This window comes from Nerophis ophidion, linkage group LG06, assembly GCF_033978795.1.
Source record: "Nerophis ophidion isolate RoL-2023_Sa linkage group LG06, RoL_Noph_v1.0, whole genome shotgun sequence".
Lineage (NCBI taxonomy): Eukaryota > Metazoa > Chordata > Actinopteri > Syngnathiformes > Syngnathidae > Nerophis > Nerophis ophidion.
The window spans coordinates 75,634,778-75,656,217 of NC_084616.1; the positions used below are offsets into that span (position 1 = coordinate 75,634,778).

At 39.9% G+C, this 21,440-nt stretch overlaps 1 protein-coding gene across 2 annotated transcripts in view; it reads left to right on the forward strand.

Moving 5' to 3' along the window:
- Window positions 1–21,440, forward strand: part of arih2 (ariadne homolog 2 (Drosophila)) — a 50,985-nt gene that overhangs the window by 25,747 nt on the left and 3,798 nt on the right. The window contains exons 1-11 of one of the 2 annotated variants that reach the window (XM_061904855.1): window positions 987–1,005; window positions 1,996–2,137; window positions 7,950–8,071; window positions 8,227–8,336; window positions 9,548–9,665; window positions 9,766–9,816; window positions 13,963–13,984; window positions 14,516–14,667; window positions 14,832–14,975; window positions 16,876–16,941; window positions 20,917–21,042. In XM_061904855.1, coding sequence (XP_061760839.1) covers window positions 7,961–8,071; window positions 8,227–8,336; window positions 9,548–9,665; window positions 9,766–9,816; window positions 13,963–13,984; window positions 14,516–14,667; window positions 14,832–14,975; window positions 16,876–16,941; window positions 20,917–21,042 — 900 coding nt within the window. In that variant the 5' untranslated portion in view covers window positions 987–1,005; window positions 1,996–2,137; window positions 7,950–7,960. Of the gene's footprint in view, window positions 1–986; window positions 1,006–1,995; window positions 2,138–7,949; window positions 8,072–8,226; window positions 8,337–9,547; window positions 9,666–9,765; window positions 9,817–13,962; window positions 13,985–14,515; window positions 14,668–14,831; window positions 14,976–16,875; window positions 16,942–20,916; window positions 21,043–21,440 lie in introns of those variants that run through there. The other variant, XM_061904854.1, reaches the window with a different exon arrangement.

The following is a 21,440-nucleotide window of genomic DNA, read 5'->3' on the forward strand; positions in this document are numbered from 1 at the left end:
TCAACCTTGACCTTGCTTTTTTAAATTCTAATTGTACATGTACCGTATTTTCCGCATTATAAGGTGCACCGGATAATAAGGCGCACCTTCAATGAATGGCATATTTGAATATTTTGTTCATATATAAGGCGCACCGCATTATAAGGCGCATAGAATGGATGCTACAGTAGAGGCTGGGGTTACGTTATGCATCCATTAGATGGAGGTGCGCTAAAGGGAATGTCAACAAAACAGATAGGTCAGTCAAACTTTATTAATAGACTACAAACCAGCGTTCTGACAACTCCGTTCACTCCCAAAATGAATAAACAGCTGTTTTATTATTTTCCCCGATTCAATGAACATGTAAAAAACAGTCTGATACTATTACGGTAAATCAAACGTTAGTGCACTGCGATGAGGTGGCGACTTGTCCAGGGTGTACCCCGCCTTCCGCCCGATTGTAGCTGAGATAGGCGCCAGCGCCCCCCGCGACCCCAAAAGGGAATAAGCGGTAGAAAATGGATGGATGGATGGAAACGTTAGTGCAATCACAATATAGTAACACTGGAAATAGTGCAAAGCAATAATATATCAATAACTCAACGTTGCTCAAACGATAATGTCACACAACACAACAAACAAAATACACATGTAAAGCTCACTTTATCCCTCAAATTCTTCTTCTTCAGTGTTGGAATCAAACAGTGGGGCGAATACGGCATCCAAAATGCCCGGCTCCGTCTCGTCGAAGTCGTTATTAAACGAGTCAGAGTCGCTGCTGTTAATGTTAAATTATTTCGCTGCTGCTCTATTCCCGTCTTCTATGTGTGACTAATCGCCTTGAGTTTAAACTCTGCACGCCTCCCACAGTCATATATCCCAGCATGCACCACGCGCTTCTTCTGAGGGAAAATAAGGTAGACGGCTGATTACCGTAGTTGCGAGAGCTCTTGTGGCATGTTTAATTCAGACACTGAAGAAGAAGAATTCGAGGGATTCGTGGATGAGGAATAACTTAATAAAGTGAGCTTTACATGTTTATTTTGTGTGTTGTGTGACATTAACGTTTGAACAACGTTGAGCTATTGATAAATTGTTATTGCTTTGCACTATTTCGAGACGTCGTTAATGGAGTCAGTGTCGCTGCTGTTGTCTAGCAGTTCAGTGACAATTCCTGCTTTCCTGATATCATGTCTCTCAATAGGAGCCATTTTGGGGTCTTTTCATTTAAACACACAAATGGAAAAGAAACGGCATGGCCTGGCGTGGTCATATATCCCAGCATGCATTGATAGATTGATACTTTTTATTAGTAGATTGCACAGTACAGTACATATTCCGTACAATTGACCACACCCGAATAAGTTTTTCAACTTGTTTAAGTCGGGGTCCACATTAATCAATTCACCGCGCGCTTCTCCTAAAGGGGGAAAATGAAATCGGCTGCTGCTTACCGTAGTTGAGAGACCTGTTGTGGCTCAATATTGGTCCATATATAAGGCGCCCCGGATTATAAGGCGCACTATCAGCTTTTGAGACATTTTTAGGTTTTTAGGTGCGCCTTATAGTGCGTAAAATACGGTACTTTATGAATGCAAACAGAGCTCCAAGTATACAATAGAATAGAAAGCTTTATTGTCATCAAACTTGAAAAACAGGTAGCTGTCTTGTTAAGATGCATTTGAAATACAAAATCAAAAATCAAAAGCTCAATATACTAGAAGAATTATGAAACTAGCCCTCTAGCCAGCCAATTATTGCACATGAGTAGATTGATGGAAGCAAATATAGCTCATTAGATGGATTATCCATCCATTTTCTACTGCTTATTCCCTTTTGGGGTCGCGGGGGGCGCTGGCGCCTATCTCAGCTACAATCGGGCGGAAGTCGGGGTACACCCTGGACAAGTCGCCAACTCATCGCAGTAGATGGATTATGTGTTTGTTTATATAATTTGTAAATTGCGACCCTAGGGTTTGTCTGAATTAAATGTGCATCCTTGTTATGTTTTAGGTCCCTCTGTCCCTCCAGTGTGGTGTGTGTCTGCAGATAGTTCGGAGGGACTCCCTGTTGGCACTACCTTGTCAGCATTCTTTCTGCAAAGCATGCTGGGAGCAACACTGCACCGTACTAGTCAAAGATGGCATAGGAGTGGGTAAGTAGTTTTTGTGTGGGATTGTTTTTCCTGTCAAACACGTAATGGTCGTCAAACTACTAAACAGAATGCAGATATGATGAAAAGGGCAGAAATCAACTTGAAGTGTAAGTATTCAAAAAAAAAAAAAAAAAAAAGCAAAACATATTTGAGGAAAATAATCAATCCAATCCACTTTATTTGTATAGCACATTTAAACAACATAAATGTTTCTAAAGTGCTGCAAAACACTATTAAAAACAATATTCAAATATTATCCTTTGTTCCACCAATGACTGAATAAAAAATAAAACTCAATACAAAAACAATATAAAAATGAATATGATTAAAAACGATTTTAAAGGGTAAAACCAATTAAAACAATAGATAGAAATCAAAATTTTAAAAACACAGAGGACCATAGAAGATCACTTAACTCAAGTTGTGTTAAAAGCAAACGAATAAAAGTGGGTCTTAAGACAAGACTTAAAACACTCCACTGTGGGGGCAGTTCTAACAAGGAGGGGTAGAGTGATCCAGAGCTCAGGGGCGACCACAGAGAAGGCCCTGTCTCCCCTGGTCTGGTCTTGGGCACCATGAGCTGGAGCTGGATCTCGGACCTCAGAGCGCATGCAGGAGTGTAAATTTGGATGAGGTCCGAGATATAATGAGGTGCCAGTCCATGTAAAGCTTTAAAAACAAACCGCAATGTTTTAAAATGAATTCTAAAATGAACAGGGAGCTAGTGCAAACTCAAGAATTGGGGTTATATGCTCGCGTTTTCTGGCCCCTGTTAAAAGTCGTGCTGCCGCGTTCTGGACTAACTGCAACCGGGACAGAGCTTTTTGGCGAATGCCAGCATAAAGTGAATTGTAGTTGTCCAGGCGACTTGAAATAAAAGCATGCACGACTTGTTCAAAAAGGTTGAAAGATAAAAACGTTTTTACCTTTGCTATCAGACAAAGATGATAAAAACACGATTTTAAAACGGCAAAAATAGATATATCAGGTGCTCATTTAATGTTTGATTTATGTACGTGTAAACTACCAACAGTGTCATCCCTTGTGCATACTGTAGTTAGTTATAGGTTTGCTGTATTTGCACTGTATGCAGTGCAGGTACAGCTAAAAAACATTATTTACATGTTGCATTTAGGAGATGTCATGTAAATCAGTGGTCCCCAACCTTTTTGATGCTGCGGACTACTATTTTATTTAATTTTTATTTTTTTTTGTCATGAAAAAGTAAAATAAACGTGAATCCACCGTGTACTCATATGGACCTTTTATTAGCACATTACGCCAACAACGTAACGAGTATAATTACATTTTTGTCATGAATAAATTAAAATAATAAACGTGAATCCACTGTGTACTCATATCAATCAATCAATCAATGTTTACTTATATAGCCCCAAATCACTAGTGTCTCAAAGGGCTGCACAAACCATATTATTACCACATTGCTTGTCTTTTAATCCAGGGTGCTTGGTCTCTAAGTGGCAAAGCAGTTTTTAAGGCTTCATTGCCTCATTAGAGAGCTGCTCGCCACATACAATGCAGAGCGGGCTCGGTGCGTGGGAATCACCTGTTGCGATAAATCCATAGTTGAAGTAGGACTCATGGTATTGTCTGTTAAAAGCTTTCTTTTTGTTGGAAGTCGTAGGCTGTTCTTCTCTCTCTTCACTGTGCCTTTTCCCCTTCACAAAGAAACTTTCCAAAGACGTCTGTTTTTTTACTCATTTTCCTAGCTAGGTTAAATTTTGCCGCTCACATGAGCAAGATATAACCGAGAGAATCCGGTCATTTTTCAAAATAAAATACTAAAAAAAAAAAAAAAATCATTCAGGCTCAGATTATAAATAAAATAGAAATAACTAATTATTTATTGTTCTTATTTGTAAAACCTTAGTTTTTTTCAATTTTGGCAACTCTTTATTACACTGGATCAAGACGCTATATAATAAAACTAGATGTAGAATGATCAATAATGGACACATCTCAGGGACAATACCTCTATTAAGAGGTCTAAAACAAGGGTGCCCTTTGTCTCCATACTTCAAGGTTCAAGGTTCAACTTTATTGTCCCCGCGGGGAAATGTGTCTTGGACACAGTGCATCATTGCTTTTTTTAACATACACAAAAACAACAGAACAAAAACACAAGCACAGACACAACCACAACCAAACAACTAACATTTAAACATCTAAACATCAGAACATGGAGCTTGATAGACATGGGTAGGCATAAAATCTACAGTATGGAGATAAAGATAAAGTACCAGTGTGCATTGCACGAGAGCTCATGGATAAAGTGCCGTGTGCTAAAGTGTTTAGTTCTAAAGTGCTATGTGCTAAAAAAAAAAAAAAAAAAAGTGCTAGCCTATGTATTAACATTCTATTGCACATTGTTGGTCAGCTTAATGGAGGCTGGGACAAATGATAATTTAAGGCGGTTAGATTTGCATAGTGCATGGGTGTCAAACTCTGGCCCGCGGGCCAAATTTGGCCGACCGTGTAATTTAATTTGGCCCTTGAGGCAATATCAAATTAACATTAGAGCTGGCCCGCCGGTATTATAACACCACATTCACCGCTAATATTCATACTTACCAACCCTCCCGATTTTCCCGGGAGACTCCCGAATTTCAGTGCCCTTGTGGAAAATCACCCGGGGCAACCATTCTCCTGAATTTCTCTCGATTTCCACCCAAACAACATCATTGGGGATGTTCCTTAAAGGCACTGCATTCAACGTCCTCTACAACCTGTCGTCCAGTCCGCTTTTTCTCCATACAAACATTGTGCCGGCCCAGTCACATACTATATGCGGACTTTACACACAAACAAGTGAATGCAAGGCATACTTGGTCAACCGCCATACAGGTCACACTGAGGGTGGCCGTATAAACAACTTTAACACTGTTACAAATATGCGCCTCACTGTGAACCCACACCAAACAAGAATGACAACCACATTTAGGGAGAACATCCACACCGTAACACAACATAAACACAACAGAACAAATACCCAGAACCCCTTGCAGCAAGAACTCTTCTGGGATGCTACAATAAAAACCCCCCGCTACCACCAAACCCTGCCAAGTTAATGTTGATATTTACATCAAAAAGCTGCAAATGGGAAAGAGGCATTACATTTTTTTATTTAAATTGTATTTAATATACCATTGATATTTTTAAATTATTATTATTATAATTATTTGAAAATCGATTTTGCATGTCACTATAAAGTTATACAAGCCTTGCTCGTTCAATATTCAATGCAAAACTTGTTTGGGTCCCTATTAAAAAGTTAATTTGTTCAACCTTGGCCCGCGGTTTTGTTCAGTTTACAATTTTGGCCCACTCTGTATTTGAGTTTGACACCCCTGGCATAGTGGGACCCGAAGTCTTCTCCCTGATGGCAGGGTTCCATATTCAGGGAAGAGTGGGTGTTGTGAATTGGAAATAATTTATTATTGCTATGGAAATATTGCCGATTAAAGTTAGATGCAGTGGACCGGCAGCACGCACAATCATGTGTGTTTACGGACTGTATCCCTGCAGACTGTATTGATCTATATTGATATGTAAATTAGTTTAAAAGGGGGAAGTAGGTTTTTTGGGTTGGTGCACTAATTGTAAGTGTATCTAGTGTTTTTTATGTTGATTTAATTAAAAAAAAAAATAATAATAAAAAATTATTCTGCGGCTCTGTACCAATCAAGCTGCGGCCCGGTACCATGGTTGGGGACCACTGATGTAAATGACGAAACTCCATCACTTGCCATAATATAACCAAAGAGAGAGAGAGAGTTACAGTGAAATATAATGGTTTCAGTACATAGTTGTAGTCTGTCAATGTCATGTCTTTTCAGACTATTCCAACACACAGCATATAAGCAATGTGTAGTATGGCGTCGGCTTGATTTCTCACACACAACTTTTGGGATGATTTATTTGTTTGAGTGTGTGTGCAACGTTCAGACATACTATTTTGTGCACTGCGCTGTATGAATATGGAAAGTGTTTTCCATATTTTGAAGATGCAAGTGTCTGGGCTTGTTTATAAATTATTTCTGTCAGGGAAATATAACTCAGATTAGCATCTAGACAAAGGCAATTTTATAATAACACCCGTGTGTAGGTTGCTATTACACTTGAACTAGTGTTTTATTTAACATTCGTCTTGTGTTAGGGTCGGCACCGACCCGTTTTAGTTTTTAAATGCATAAAAGAACTACTTAAATGCATTTGTTTGCATCAAGGCCTTTTAACTTTGTCAGGAACCTCTATTTCAACAAAAATATATATATATTTTTTCCCCCACTAAATTATAAAATGTTTTGGTTGAAATTATGACCTTGGTTTTGTTAGGGTCGGCTTCGAACCAGTTAAAAAAATAGGATTATCAAGCAATAATTAGAGCCAAAACTGAACACACTGACAGCTAGCTCCTCTACCAATCATGTGAGCTTTAGGGGATTCACATTTTACCTTGTTATCCTGTACAAAAACAAACAAAGAGATCAATTCAGTATAAAATTATTAAAATAAATAAAACAAATGTATTTAAGAGATCAATCAATCAATCAACCAATGTTTATTTATATAGCCCCAAATCACAAATGTCTCAAAGGACTGCACAAATCATTACGACTACAACATCCTCGGAAGAACCCACAAAAGGGCAAGGAAAACTCACACCCAGTGGGCAGGGAGAATTCACATCCAGTGGGACGCCAGTGACAATGCTGACTATGAGAAACCTTGGAGAGGACCTCAGATGTGGGCAACCCCCCCTCTCTAGGGGACCGAAAGCAATGGATGTCGAGCGGGTCTAACATGATACTGTGAAAGTTCAATCCATAGTGGCTCCAACACAGCCGCGAGAGTTCAGTTCAAGCGAATCCAAGACAGCAGCGAGAGTCCCGTCCACAGGAAACCATCTCAAGCGGATCAGCAGCGTAGAGATGTCCCCAACCGATACAGGCGAGCGGTCCATCCTGGGTCCCGACGAGCGGTCCATCCTGGGTCTCGACTCTGGACAGCCAGTACTTCATCCATGGTCATCGGACCGGACCCCCTCCACAAGGGAGGGGGGGACATAGGAAAAAGAAAAGAAGCGGCAGATCAACTGGTCTAAAAAGGAGGTCTATTTAAAGGCTAGAGTATACAGATGAGTTTTAAGGTGAGACTTAAATGCTTCTACTGAGGTAGCATCTCGAACTGTTACCGGGAGGGCATTCCAGAGTACTGGAGCCCGAACGGAAAACGCTCTATAGCCCGCAGACTTTTTTTGGGCTCTAGGAATCACTAATAAGCCGGAGTCTTTTGAACGCAGATTTCTTGCCGGGACATACGGTACAATACAATCGGCAAGATAGGCTGGTCTATGTCTATGTGTTCTAATACCCCTCAGTTATAGTCAGGTAACACAACAACCTTTTATTTATTCATACGATTCTCTTGCGGTTCATTTTATCATTTATTTAATTGAAATCGATGGGTATACTTACAAAAAAAAGGCCCAATGGCCCACACCAAAAATATTAAAACCAATATTTTCCATGGATAAGGAAGCCTAATAAGGTAACCAAGAGATGAGAAACAAATTGCATGATAGATAATTGTTTTTTGGGGTATTTTACAGCTGATTTAAGACATGGGTCAAAACCGACCCATTAACATAAGAGATGGTAACAGAAGGCTAACACAAGAGGAAGGTTAAGGATGCAATTGTTGCGTAATTTGCCATGAATGACCGTGTCTGTGCTTTTTTAATGATTCAGGATCGTCATTCTTTTTTGGGGTTGTGCACCTGTGTTTGCAGGCATCTCATGCATGGCTCAGGACTGCTCCCTGCAAATGCCAGAAGACTTTGTCCTGCCTCTGCTGCCAGGAGAGGAGCTGAAGGACAAGTACAGGCGCTACCTCTTCAGAGACTACGTCGAGGTGAGTGTGTCTTAATTTGATCTCCTTTTTCCGAGTATATAAACAAATAGCTTTGCTTTAAATGTCTATCCCAGCTTAAGTCAGTGAGTAATATTTCTGAACTTCATTCATCAGCTAGGACATTCCTAACCCAATTTTTATTTCCCTGACCGCAGAGTCACTTCCAATTGCAATTATGTCCGGGTGCAGACTGCCCCATTGTCATTAAGGTGCAGGAGCCACGGGCACGAAGGGTGCAGTGCAGCCGCTGCACCGAGGTCTTTTGGTATGTCCGACACTCAATCAATACGTCATTGACAAAATGCTGGAATCTGTGAAACAAAAATGTTGATTCGTTTTGCAAATCATCTCATTTGTAGAATTATTGTTTTTGACACACAATCATTTATGTTGTAACAGTCATATTTTTCTTTCAATAGGTAACCTAAATATATCAAGCAAATTTTATTTTGTTAGAAAAAAAAGTCTTATTTTTATTATCTATAAAATAATCTGCTGCTCCCAACACTCTAAAGTGTATAACCTTTGAGGACAAAGCTACGAACTATGGGACACTGGGCTTTCTGCTCCGCCGCTCCCAGTTTGTGGAACGCTCTCCCTTACCACCTGAGGGCACCACAGACTGTGGATGCTTTTTAAAAAGGCTTAAAAACCTTTCTTTTTAAAAAGAAAAGCCTTTTTATAGATATGTGCATACTAGTTCTGGCTATTAGGCTGTTCTAGTTTTTATTTATTTGTATTATCATTTTATTATTATTATTATTATTGTTGTTGTTTTTTTTTTTATTGTATTTTAATACACTGTAGCAATTTGAGGTTATTTGCTCAATGTAAAGTGCTTTTTACAAATAAAATATATTAATCGTGCCCAACCCGAGGGTCCCTGGTTCAATCCCCACCTAGTACCAACCTCGTCACGTCCGTTGTGTCCTGAGCAAGACACTTCACCCTTGCTCCTGATGGGTGCTGGTTAGCGCCTTGCATGGCAGCTCCCTCCATCAGTGTGTGAATGGGTAAATGGGGAAGTAGTGTCAAAGCGCTTTGAGACCTTGAAGGTAGAAAAGCGCTATACAAGTACAACCCATTTATAATTTATTTATCATTATGATTATTATTATTATTATTGTTATTTTTGTTTGGTGAAAAACAAATAAAATGTAGAAGGCATAAATTATTGGTATATTAATTAATGCAGGGTGTAGCCTCCCCTCTGAGAATATTACATGCTTAGGGCTTTTCCAGTTGCCCAGTAAACACTTTTACACATTCCAGAATGTACTTGCTTACTCTGGCAAGTAACATTAAATACATTTTGGCAATTGATTTAAGTAAAGTTAGCTTAGCATTTTTTAAAAAGACATTTTTCTAAAGCTGATGTGCCTACATTGAACTCTTCATTTACACTTTGAGTCATTAAATTTAAAAGGAAAATAGTTTTATTTTTAATCTGTTCTTCCCTTGTCTTTTCTTTCTCAGTTTTAAATGCCGTCAGATGTACCACGCACCCACAGACTGTGCAACCATCCGGAAATGGCTCACAAAATGCGCCGACGACTCGGAGACGGCCAACTACATCAGCGCGCACACTAAAGATGTATGAGCCTTGTGCTTTCTAGTACATGAGCAAAAACAATTGCACAACAAAAGCACTCCATTCCTCAGAATGTGATTTGGTTTTGTCTTTTTTTTTTTAGTGTCCCAAGTGCAATATCTGCATTGAAAAGAATGGAGGATGCAATCACATGGTGAGTTTGTGGAACAACACATGTTCACCCTTGTATAATTCAACGTGTTCGAAAAGTAGGAGGAGGAAGCAGATTTTTTTTTACATGGTTTCTGCAAGTCATTAAAAAGCATTAGAAGTCGTCAAATGGATTTTGTGAACATTCAGGCCTTAAATGGCAATTAAAAAGGCATTAAACAAAATGTCCAGAGGCACAAAAATGTCATACAATTGTAGTTCTCTGCTGATTGTTATTAATTTACCGAAGTGAAAGATAAATGAGGCGATCCGGCCTTGTTTTAATATCTCCATATTTTCAGGCCATGTCACGATAGATGATAAATATTTCGATATTTTGCCTTAGCCTTGAATGAACACCTGATGCACATAATCACAGCAGTATGATGATTCTATGTGTCTACATCAAAATATTCTTGTTTGCACTGCATTGATATATGCTTATTTTAAACTTTCATGCAGAGAGGGAAATCACAACTAAGTCAATTGACCAAAACTGTATTTATTAAACATTTATTAAGCAGTGGCACAAACATTCATGTCATTTCAAAACAAAGTGCAAGATTGTCAGTCATTTTAAAAAAACATATCAGTGCACTTTTGTGCATGATGTCACTTAGATGACATATCAAAACAACACTAAATTAAAATCCACTTTTTGTACAGAACACCACTACAATGGTTTAAAGGCCTACTGAAATGAGATTTTCTTATTTAAACGGGGATAGCAGGTCTATTCTATGTGTCATACTTGATCATTTCGCGATATTGCCATATTTTTGCTGAAAGGATTTAGTAGAGAACATCCACGATAAAGTTCGCAACTTTCGGTGCTAGGACAAAACCCCTGCCTCTACCGGAAGTCGCAGACGATGACGTCGCAAGTGTGGGGGCTCCTTACACATTGTTTATAATGGGAGCCTCCAACAAAAAGTGCTATTCGGACCGAGAAAACGACAATTTCCCCATTAATTTGAGCGAGGATGAAAGATTCGTGTTTGAGGATATTGATAGCGACGGACTAGGAAAAAAAAAAAAAAAGTTTAAGAAAAAACAAACACGATTGCATTGGGACGGATTCCGATGTTTTTAGACACATTTACTAGGATAATTCCGGGAAATCCCTTATCTTTCTATTGTGTTGCTAGTGTTTTAGTGAGTTAAATAGTACCTGATAGTCGGAGGTGTACGTCCACGGGTGTGTTGAGGCGCAGTGTCTTAGGGAAGTCGACGGCAGCTATGGACAGCACAAGCTCAGCTTTTCTCCGGTAAGAAGCGACTTTTTAACCACAATTTTCTCACCGAAACCTGCTGGTTGACATTCCGTCGTGTTTCATGTTCGTTTGACCGCGCTCTGATCCATAGTAAATTTTCACCTCCAGGAATTTTAAACAAGGAATCACCGTGTGTTTGTGTGGCTAAAGGCTAAAGCTTCCCAACTCCATCTTGCTACTTTGACTTCTCCATTATTAATTGAACAAATTGCAAAAGATTCAGCAACACAGTTCTCCAAAATACTGTGTAATTATGCCGTTAAAGCAGACGACATTTAGTTGTGTGTGTGCATAGCGCTCATACTTCCTAAAAACCCGTGACGTCTTGCGTACACGTCATCATTATAAGACGTTTTCAAGACGAAACTCCCGGGAAATTTAAAATTGCAATTTAGTAAACTAAAAATTCCTTATTGGCATGTGTTGCAATGTTAATATTTCATCATTGATATATAAACTATCAAGACTGTGTGGTGGGTAGTTGTAGGTTTCAGTCGGCCTTTAAAACAAATAAAGTGCACTTTTGTGCATGATGTCACAAAAGATAATTTAATGGGTGTCAAATAAATATGAGCTGCATAATAGGAAATAAAATAGTGTATGTCCTTCGCTATGTGGTAGGTTACTGCGAACATTATCTCCTTTTGTTGTTGACTATTTTTTTCATACGGTGTTGATCTGGAAATGTTTTTTTCGGCATTTTGATGGTGTGGGCGTGTGGCACTGAATGGAGATGTTGACATGCGGAGTAATCACTCTTCATTCTCTAGCAGGTGACTTTTCAAATGATGCTACATATTAGCAGTAATGCTACTTTTTGTAGCAATGCTTGTGCCCCACTCTTGACAAATTTAAAGTTGTCTATTCGACATATTCCCACTTGAAGCCAAACCACCACCAGATGATGGAACCCCTGCTGTTTTCCTTGGGAATTAATTATTCCTTCATTTGTTACCAGATTCGCAGCTTCTTTCTCTCGTATTATCACTCGCACGGCTCCGCTAGCATCACAGCTAACGTTAGCCATGATGCTACCTCTCTGCTCTGCGAGGGCGTATACGTATGTAACGTATGATGTGACAGTTTGTGACGTGTGTAAGAAGGTGCGCTTGCTGTCTGTGAGAAGGAGAGACAACAGAGTGGGAAGAGCCTGTAGTGTAATGCCAGCCGCTAAAAGCAACTGTGAGAATGCATACTCGAAAATAACGATATAGTAATTTTCCATATCGCACAGAGACAAATCCACGATATATTGCTTATATCGATATATCGCCTAGCCCTAGTTTCACCTCCCTCTCTCTGCTTGCGTCTGCCCGAAAGTCTCACTGTTCCTTCCTCCCGGCTTCTAGAAGCAGCAGTTCATCCTCCATAAATTCAGATAAAAAAAGACAAGGTACTGAATCCTCATTTGCCAAAAAATAGTCGTCTTTGTTGTTTGTTACCGTGTCTGCCATAATTCAAACACACAAGCGTTTTGTATCCGGAAATTTGCTGCCAGAAGTCAGACGTACGCTGCTATGGAAACAGAAATGAATGCCCCAAATAATTAGTTCTGGCAATGATTAAAATGACCAAAACACAGTAAATATTGTACATGTCACATTATTTATGTCTGTTACTACATTATATATGGACTTGTCATGTGTATATAAAACTTTGGAGAGTTTTGAACTTGTTTTAGAGCAGTGGTTCTTAACCTGGGTTCGATTGAACCCTAGGGGTTCAGTGAGTCGGCGTCAGGGGTTCGGCGGAGGTCAAAACACACCCGACTCATCGTATGAATACAAACTTCTCCCTATCGACGTATTAGGGATACGGCAACAGCTGAATGATTTGCAGGTGTGTAATTTGTCGTAAGTTTATGCACTGTTTTGGTTTTGTTGTCTAAACAAGGTGATGTTCATGCACGGTTCATTTTGTGCACCAGTAAAAAAAAAACATTGTCACACTTTAGTATGGAGAACATTTTCACCATTAATTAGTTGAATAATTAAAATGGAAATTAGTAAGACATTGGCTCTTAACTAGTCATGATTAAGTACTTATAAATGCCTTATTCAGCATGGCCTTATTATAATCCTAACCCTCTAACCCTGACTCTAACCAAATAACGCTGAATTAAGTCCTTGTTACATAGAATATGTTCCCCTAGTGTCCAAATAACTCTAATTTAAGTTTTTATTACTTACAATATGTTCCCCTAGTTTCCAAATAACTGTAAATTAAGTCTTTGTTACTTAGAATATGTACCCCATACTAAAGTGTTACCAAAAACATATAACTTTGTCTTGAATTTGAAAAAAAACATTTAATATTTCACTAAAGAAGGGTTCGGTGAATATGCATATGAAACTGGTGGGGTTCGGTACCTCCAACAAGGTTAAGAACCACTGTTTTAGAGGGCTTTGTAGCTACAACAATGACTCCCATTAGCCGTATCTTCGAAGCATTTATTATCATTAATATGATTTGAATAAAAAACATGTGTTCTTGTCTCTCACGATTGTGAATGTTAGGCGAAATAAAAAAAAGTGCAGTTCCCCTTTAAAGTTACTTGGAGGCAGAATGGATTGCTGGCATTATCAGCATTGCCAGCCGTCTAGAATGAGCCGATTTATTACATGTCAGAATGCAAAAAATATTTTTTTTTCTTGTCTCTCAGAAGGATTATGAACAGAAGGCAACATAAAATAAGAAGCAAATACATAGATTTGTTGATATCTACAGAAACTCTGTTTAATCCCAAACCCTTCTCCACGTCTCAGCAATTACTGACCTTTAGTGTGTGGTTCATACAGCGTACTTTCAGGATAAGTGGTTTAGAACATGGATGGATGCTGTTTATTCATTTGCTCATTTGTTCTCATCTGTTTCAGCAATGCTCCAAGTGCAAACACGGTAAGCGTTTGACTCCTCCAGTAGATTGCAACTTTGCAGGACAACGTATATTTGCTGGAGTGGAAACTCTGCTAGGGATTAAGCAACTTGATTGACAAAGTATTATAATTCAAGTTGCATTATTTACTCTTAGTTACAAGAGTGTGCTTGTATTCATCCTACAATTTAACGGCGGGGTGGCGCATGTCCTACCTTCGAGCCATTTACTTGATTGGCAAGAAATCCTAATAGCATGGTGGAAATTTTGACAAATATTTCACATTTCTGTGGCAAACTTTTTAGGACAGAATGTGGTTATGCTCTGCTTTTGAGGCTTTTGACTAAAGCCTAGCTAATACAGTTTCAACACAAAAGAGCAGTGATTCCCAAAGTGCTGCGATAAAAGCTCATCAAGTCAGTGCCGGTGATAATAACCTTTGTACCTGTTGCCATTCATACAATAGATTAAGTCATTGCATGCCACATTGCTTTTTCCCATGTGGCTCCATAAATGTTGGGAAATACGTTGTGACTTTATTTTTCCCACCTCAGACTTTTGCTGGATGTGTCTTGGAGACTGGAAGACTCACGGCAGTGAATACTACGAGTGCAGCCGCTACAAAGAAAACCCCGACATAGTCAACCAGAGTCAGCAGGCTCAAGCCAGAGAGGCTCTCAAGAAATACCTCTTCTACTTTGAGAGGGTGAATACATTTTGCATGCTTGTACAAATAGTTTCTTGCTCTTAGTTTCACTACAATTTTAATGACGCTTTTCGACAGAGCTACAAGAAGTTGGTTACATTGTGGTCGTCTCCACTCCACCGACATGTTTGTGAGTTCTTTCTTCTGTTTGTTTCCCGCACCAGTGGGAGAACCACAACAAGTCTCTGCAGCTGGAGGCCCAGACGTTCCAGAGGATCCAGGAAAAGATCCAGGAGAGAGTAATGAACAACCTGGGAACCTGGATTGACTGGCAGTATCTTCATAACGCTGCAAAGCTTCTAGCTAAGGTCTGCTTATAAGAGCGGTTTTTAATTGAATTCACAATTTGCAATACATTTTAACAACGCTCTCTCGTCTGAGGACCTACGTAGTTTAAAAATGTATCATTTTAAAGGTGGTGTTTGCAGTGGTTAAGTGGCTTCAAGTATTATACTCAGCCTCTTGCTGGTCTGTCATGACAGCGACGACCCACTAATACACACAATAAGGTTGTGTTACAAAAGCAGTCTTTTATTTAAAAAAAAAAAAAAATTCTGTAAGCTCTCACGCCCAGCCTCATGCGCCTTTGGGGAAAACAGCTGCAGTCATATCATTCAAGCCGAACAATTTTTTTTTATAAAGTTTGACTTGTAATTCTGACAAATGTAGACATTTATTTGGCAAATATGTTCTCTTAAAACCACTATTTGCTAACATATGATAGCTGTTTGTCATGTTCTTTATATATTTGAGTTTAAAAAAAAAAAAAGTAATTTTGAGCCCACTGTAAAGTTTACCTTTACATTTTTTCAGCAACGCTATGGAATTGAATTTCTGTATTGATGATGGCCCAGCCAGGACACATTTCATGTTAGCACTGCCCTCTGCTAGCGTTCTAATCGAATGTATTTTAAAGGCCTACTGAAAGCCACTACTAGCGACCACGCAGTCTGATAGGTTAAATATCAATGATGAAATATTAACATTGCAACACATGCCAATACGGCCTTTTTAGTTTACTAAATTGGAATTTGAAATTTCGCCCAAATTATCCTGCTGGAAACGTCGCGGTATGATGACGCGTGCACGTGGCGTCACGTATTGCAGCAGACATTTTGATGTAAGACGTCTGCTTTAATCACATAATTACACAGTATTCTGGACATCTGTGTTGCTGAATCTTTTGCAATTTGTTCAATTAATATTGGCGGTCAAGCGAACATTGTTCCCTACCACATGTCAACCGGCAGGTTTCGGTGAGAAAATGGTGGTATTAAGTCGGCTCTTACCGTAGACATGAGCGGAGAGCTTGCGGCGTTCCTCCTGCAGCTGCGGACTCTCTTGCCTCCTCCCACCGGCCGCCCCCGACCGTCTGATGCTTCCACCGTGGAGGAAGGAAAAAAAAATCTCAGGCCGACCCCAGCGGCTGCCTTCATCTAGTCGAGAAAAGTGGCTTCCCTCGGAGACACTGGTGGTCACCACACCCGTGGCCACCACACCCGTGGCGACACCTCTCTGACTTTCAGGCTGTACAGGTACTACCATATAATCTCACTAAAACACTAGTAACACAATAAGCAGATAAGGTATTTTCCGGAATTATCCTAGTAAATTTGTCTAATAACATCTGAATCGCTCTGCCGTCTACTTTTTTGTTTTTTGTTTTTCTTCCTAGTCCTTCTCTCTCACTTTCCTCATCCACGAATCTTTCATCCTCGCTCAAATTAATGGGGAAATCTTTGCTTTCTCGATCCGAATCGTTCTCGCTGCTGGTGGCCATGATTGTAAACAATGTTCAGATGTGAGGAGCTCCACAACCCGTGACGTCACGCGCACATCGTCTGCTACTTCCGGTACAGGCAAGGCTTTTTTATTAGCGACCAAAAGTTGCGAACTTTATCGTCGATGTTCTCTACTAAATCCTTTCAGCAAAAATATGGCAATATCGCGAAATGATCAAGTATGACCCATAGAATGGACCTGCTATCCCCGTTTAAATAAGAACATCTCATTTCAGTAGGCCTTTAAGACTTGATATATAACACCGACCGGTTGACGGTTATCATCTCTATCCTTTTGTTTGAGTCCTTTAGGTGAAGTTTGTCAAATATTAGCTATTAACTCAACAGACAAGTAACAGGTGACTTTTTAATCATATTTCCAGTAACCAATATTTCACTAAATATGTTGTTGTATGTTTGTTTCCAGTGTCGCTACACGCTGCAGTATACGTATCCTTACGCCTATTACATGTCCGGCCCACGCAAGAAACTGGTAAGAAAATGATACATCAGTTTTGCACTTGCTGAAACTTGAATTATTGAGAGACACTTCTTTATAAATCAATTTAGCCTTTAATCACCAATTAAGTTCTAAATAATCTTCTTTCTAAGACATAGATATATAGATAGTACTTTGATTCCTTCAGGGAAATTAAAAACATTTACATCTAATTGTGTGCTTCCAAGTGTGTGGGACCCATTCTCGAGGATGATTTGTTTTGGGGTTTTTTGTGGTATGGCCTTACAGCTGCTTCTTTGTCAAACACAAAATCAGCAGTGTCACTAAATGAATAAATGTCTGCTGTTTAGATATTAAACTTTCTTAGTTGGTGTTCACATTCTGCTTCACTATGGTGGAGACGAGTACTGATACGCTCAAATTGCTTTGCCAAGTTGCGAACACGCTCTATTTTTTGTTTTGTTCAACGAATTTCATCCATGACATCGTCTCAGCACTGTCCTTCACACTCACTTTATTGCTTCCCATGTTTGGAAAAATAAAGGTATGTCCATCTCTAGCTCTAAGCTAATGCGAGCCAGTAGGGTCCCTTCTACACTAAGTGTATCCAGGGTAAATCCCACCTAACCTTGTCCTTGTCCACACACACACACAATGGAATTTAAAACCTCCTCCCCGCCCTCCGTCCGCAGGCGCAACGCGACCTGATACGCATGCGTGAAAAATGCGCACGTCATAGTCACCTCCAGTGTTGCTTTGTGTGCAAGTTCTTAAATTAAATAGAACTTATCTGAACAATATCCAGTAGGGCTGCAAATCTTTGGGTGTCCCATGATTCGATTCAATATCGATTCTTGGGGTCGGGATTCGATTTAACGCGATTCTCAATTCAAAAACAATATTTTTCCGATTCAAAGCGATTCTGTATTCATTCAATACATAGGATTCCAGCAGGATCTACCCCAGTCTGCTGACATGCTAGCAGAGTAGTAGATTAAAAAAAAAAAAAAGAAAAAGCTTTTATAATTGTAAAGGACAATGTTTTATCAACTCATTGCAATAATGTAAATTTGTTTTAACTATTAAACGAACCAAAAATATGACTTATTTTATCTTTGTGAAAACATTGGACACAGTGTGTTGTCAAGATTATGAGATATGATGCAAGTGTAAGCCACTGTGACACTATTCTTCTTTTATTTTGATTTTTATAAATGTCTAATGATAATGTCAATGAAATTATAACTAATATTGATACTGTTTTGATAATAATCATTTTTGTTTCACTACTTTTGGTTTGTTCTGTGTCGGGTTTGTGTCTCCTCTCAATTGCTCTGTTTATTGCAGTTCTGAGTGTTGCTGGGTCAGCTTTGGTTTTGGAATTGCATTGCATTGTTATGGTTTTGCTGTGTATTGTTTTGTTGGATTGATTAAAAAAATTGATAAATAAAAATCGATTTAAGAAAAAAAAAGAGAGAATCGATTCTGAATCGCACAACGTGAGAATTGCAATTCGTATTCGATGATCGATTTTTTTCCCCCACACACATTATCCAGTGTTGTGTTAATTCCCACTGGAATCCAATGCGCTGTGGGGCCTTATTGTAGTGAATCACACCTGAGACGTCATAAATTAATTAAATCTTTACTGGATATGTGAAAGTAAACAGTGTGATAAAGAACATTTTACATCAGTCAATCCAGGGATCTAGATATCTGGTCAGGACACTCCTCAATCTTTTGCCTTCACCTTCATTGTCCATACGTTTTTGGTGACTTTATATACTCTGGACCTAGACGTTTAGTCCGCGTAATACATGGCAGACAATAACTGATACAGTCTGTTTTGCCTGTCCAAATGCATTCAATGTTTTCCGTAGTCTTCCCTCGTCGGCCAGTTAATACAAATCACACACTACCTTTTTTTTTTTTTCATCACATCCACGGCAGCCCGCATTCTTGTTGTCTCGTCTTCGACAAATGGACAAAGCTTTTCGCTAAGTAGAATCACAGCTGACCTGGACATTGGAAAGTTCTCTTGCCGTCTGAGAAGTGTTGTATCCCAAATAGCTGCAATTGCGCATTTCCTTCGCTTAAGGTACTCCTGTGTGATTTTCAAAAGTGTCTGTCCATGTAGAAGAATGAGAAACACAGGCATGTCTGGATGACTCGCCTCCATCTTTCCAGTGGTTGGCTCTGGTTGTTATGAAGCTGGCTGAGGCGCGTTCTTTCCGACGTCAATTCCTGTGTGGGGCGTGGCCTTTTCTGACTTCACTTCCTCTCCGAACTCGGTTTGTAAACGATCAATGAGTCCATACAAAGCTAAGAGCAAGAGATTCAAGAAATACACGGCGCACTTACTCGTGCAAAAAATTGTCAAGGAAGGTTACCTTAAATGATGGTTTAGTGTGGCTGACACAATGCTTAGGCTAAGTAATTATTCGTTTAAGGGGTTATCCCGCGTAGTGTACACGTAGCCTAAGACCAGATGTTTTGGTCAAACGTTCACTGTACTAATTACTTTGCCAACTAATGACTGGAACGCTTGTAACTCAAATTTTTACGAGTAACTTTAAGCATAACAATTAGCTCAGAGAAGTTTCCTATATAAAAATTATCTTAGTTTGAAGCATTAAGTTGAGGTACCACTGTAAATCCATCCATCCATTTTCCTACCGCTTATTCTCTTTTGGGGTCGCGGGGGGCGCTGGCGCCTATCTCAGCTACAATTAGAATCAGAAACACTTTTTTAATTCCCATGGGGAAATTAAGATTTTCAGCACAATCCTATTCAAGATCAGACAAATATTACAGGGAGACAGAACAGGATTGCTGACTGGTCTCCACTTCTGGCGCCCCTTACATAAAAAAGGTGATATACAGGTAAACAAGTGTGGGGTTTGGAGAGTGGGAGTGAAAAAAAAAAATCGGTCTAAGCCTGGCCACTGGAGAGGGGGTCCAGACTGAGGCCAAGGAAAAAGACAACTCATAGCCATAGCACAAGAGGGAAACATCAAAGGACATTAAAAACAATAAAAGAGCAGCGCTGATGCAACCAGCCACTTCTACATTCAGTTATGAATAAAAAGTAAAAGAAACATACACTGTGGTGGCCTGTGCATTGTTCCACGCCATCGTCTGCTGGGTTGGGGGAATCATGGCCAGAGACAGGAGCAGATTCAACAAAGCAACCAAGAGAGCCAACTTCACCCTCGGCCGTCCACTAACTCTGCGTTCTGTTAAAGTTAAAAGTTAAAGTACTAATGTTTGTCACACTCACACTAGGTGTGGGGAAATTTGTCATTTGCATTTGACCTACAGCGTTTCCCACAGGTCAGGCATCTATTTGTGGTGGTGTGGTTGGGCGGTCGGGGGGGGTGGCGGGGCGGCGATGACCAAGAAGAACGCGGAGTTGGAATATAATTACAACACTTTATGTACATATTTATATAATATTTAAATATTTATATAATATGTATCTAAAACTCCATTCACAGACAGAGTCCCATTGCTTTTATGAGCAGTCGAGCGAGTCAAAAGCCGAAGAAGAAAAAAGAAAAGAAAAATTGTAATTTTTTTACTTTATTTGTGGCGGCCGTAATTCTTTCGTGGCGGGCCGCCACAAATGAATTAATGTGTGGGAAACTCTGACCCATCCCCTTTATCACCAACTGGGAGGTGAGGTGAGGGGAGCAGTGGGCAGCAGCGGTTCCGCGCCCAGGAATCATTTATGGTGATTTAACCCCCAATTCCAACCCTTGATGCTGAGTCCCAAGCAGCGAGGCGATGGGTCCCATTTTTTTACAGTCTTTGGTATGACTCGGCCGGGATTTGAACTCTCAACCTACCGATCTCAGGGCGGAAACTCTTAACCACTTGGCCACTGACTAGGTTAAATGCGTGTAGTGTTTTCCCCCTCCGTGAAATTTGCATTTATTTAATTTTTGTAACCAAGTTGGATTTCTGGCTTTGCTACTGTGTATTCATTTATTTTGTCCTCTGCCGCAGTTTGAGTACCAGCAGGCCCAGCTGGAGGCAGAGATCGAGAACTTGTCATGGAAGGTGGAGCGAGCCGACAGCTACGAGCGGGGAGTGGTGGGAGGCGAGGTGGATCTCAGTGCCAGCGACCGAGGGGTGAGGGGAAACAATCAATCGATCAATGTTTATTTGTATAGCCCTAAATCACAAGTGTCTCAAAGGGCTGCACAAGCCACAAAAACATTCTCTGTTCAGAATTGATTAACGTGGACCCCGACTTAAACAAGTTAAAAAACGTATTCGGGTGTTACCATTTAGTGGTCAATTGTACAGAATATGTACTGTACTGTGCAATCTACTAATAAAAGTATCAATCAATCAATCAAAGATCCCACATCAGGGCAAGGAAAAACTCAACCCAGTGGGATGACAATGACAAACCTTGGAGAGGACTGCAGATGTGGGTGACCCCAGACCCCCTCTAGGGGAGACCGGTGCAATGGACATCGAGTGGGTCTAACATAAGATTGTGAGAGTCCAGTCCATAGTGGATC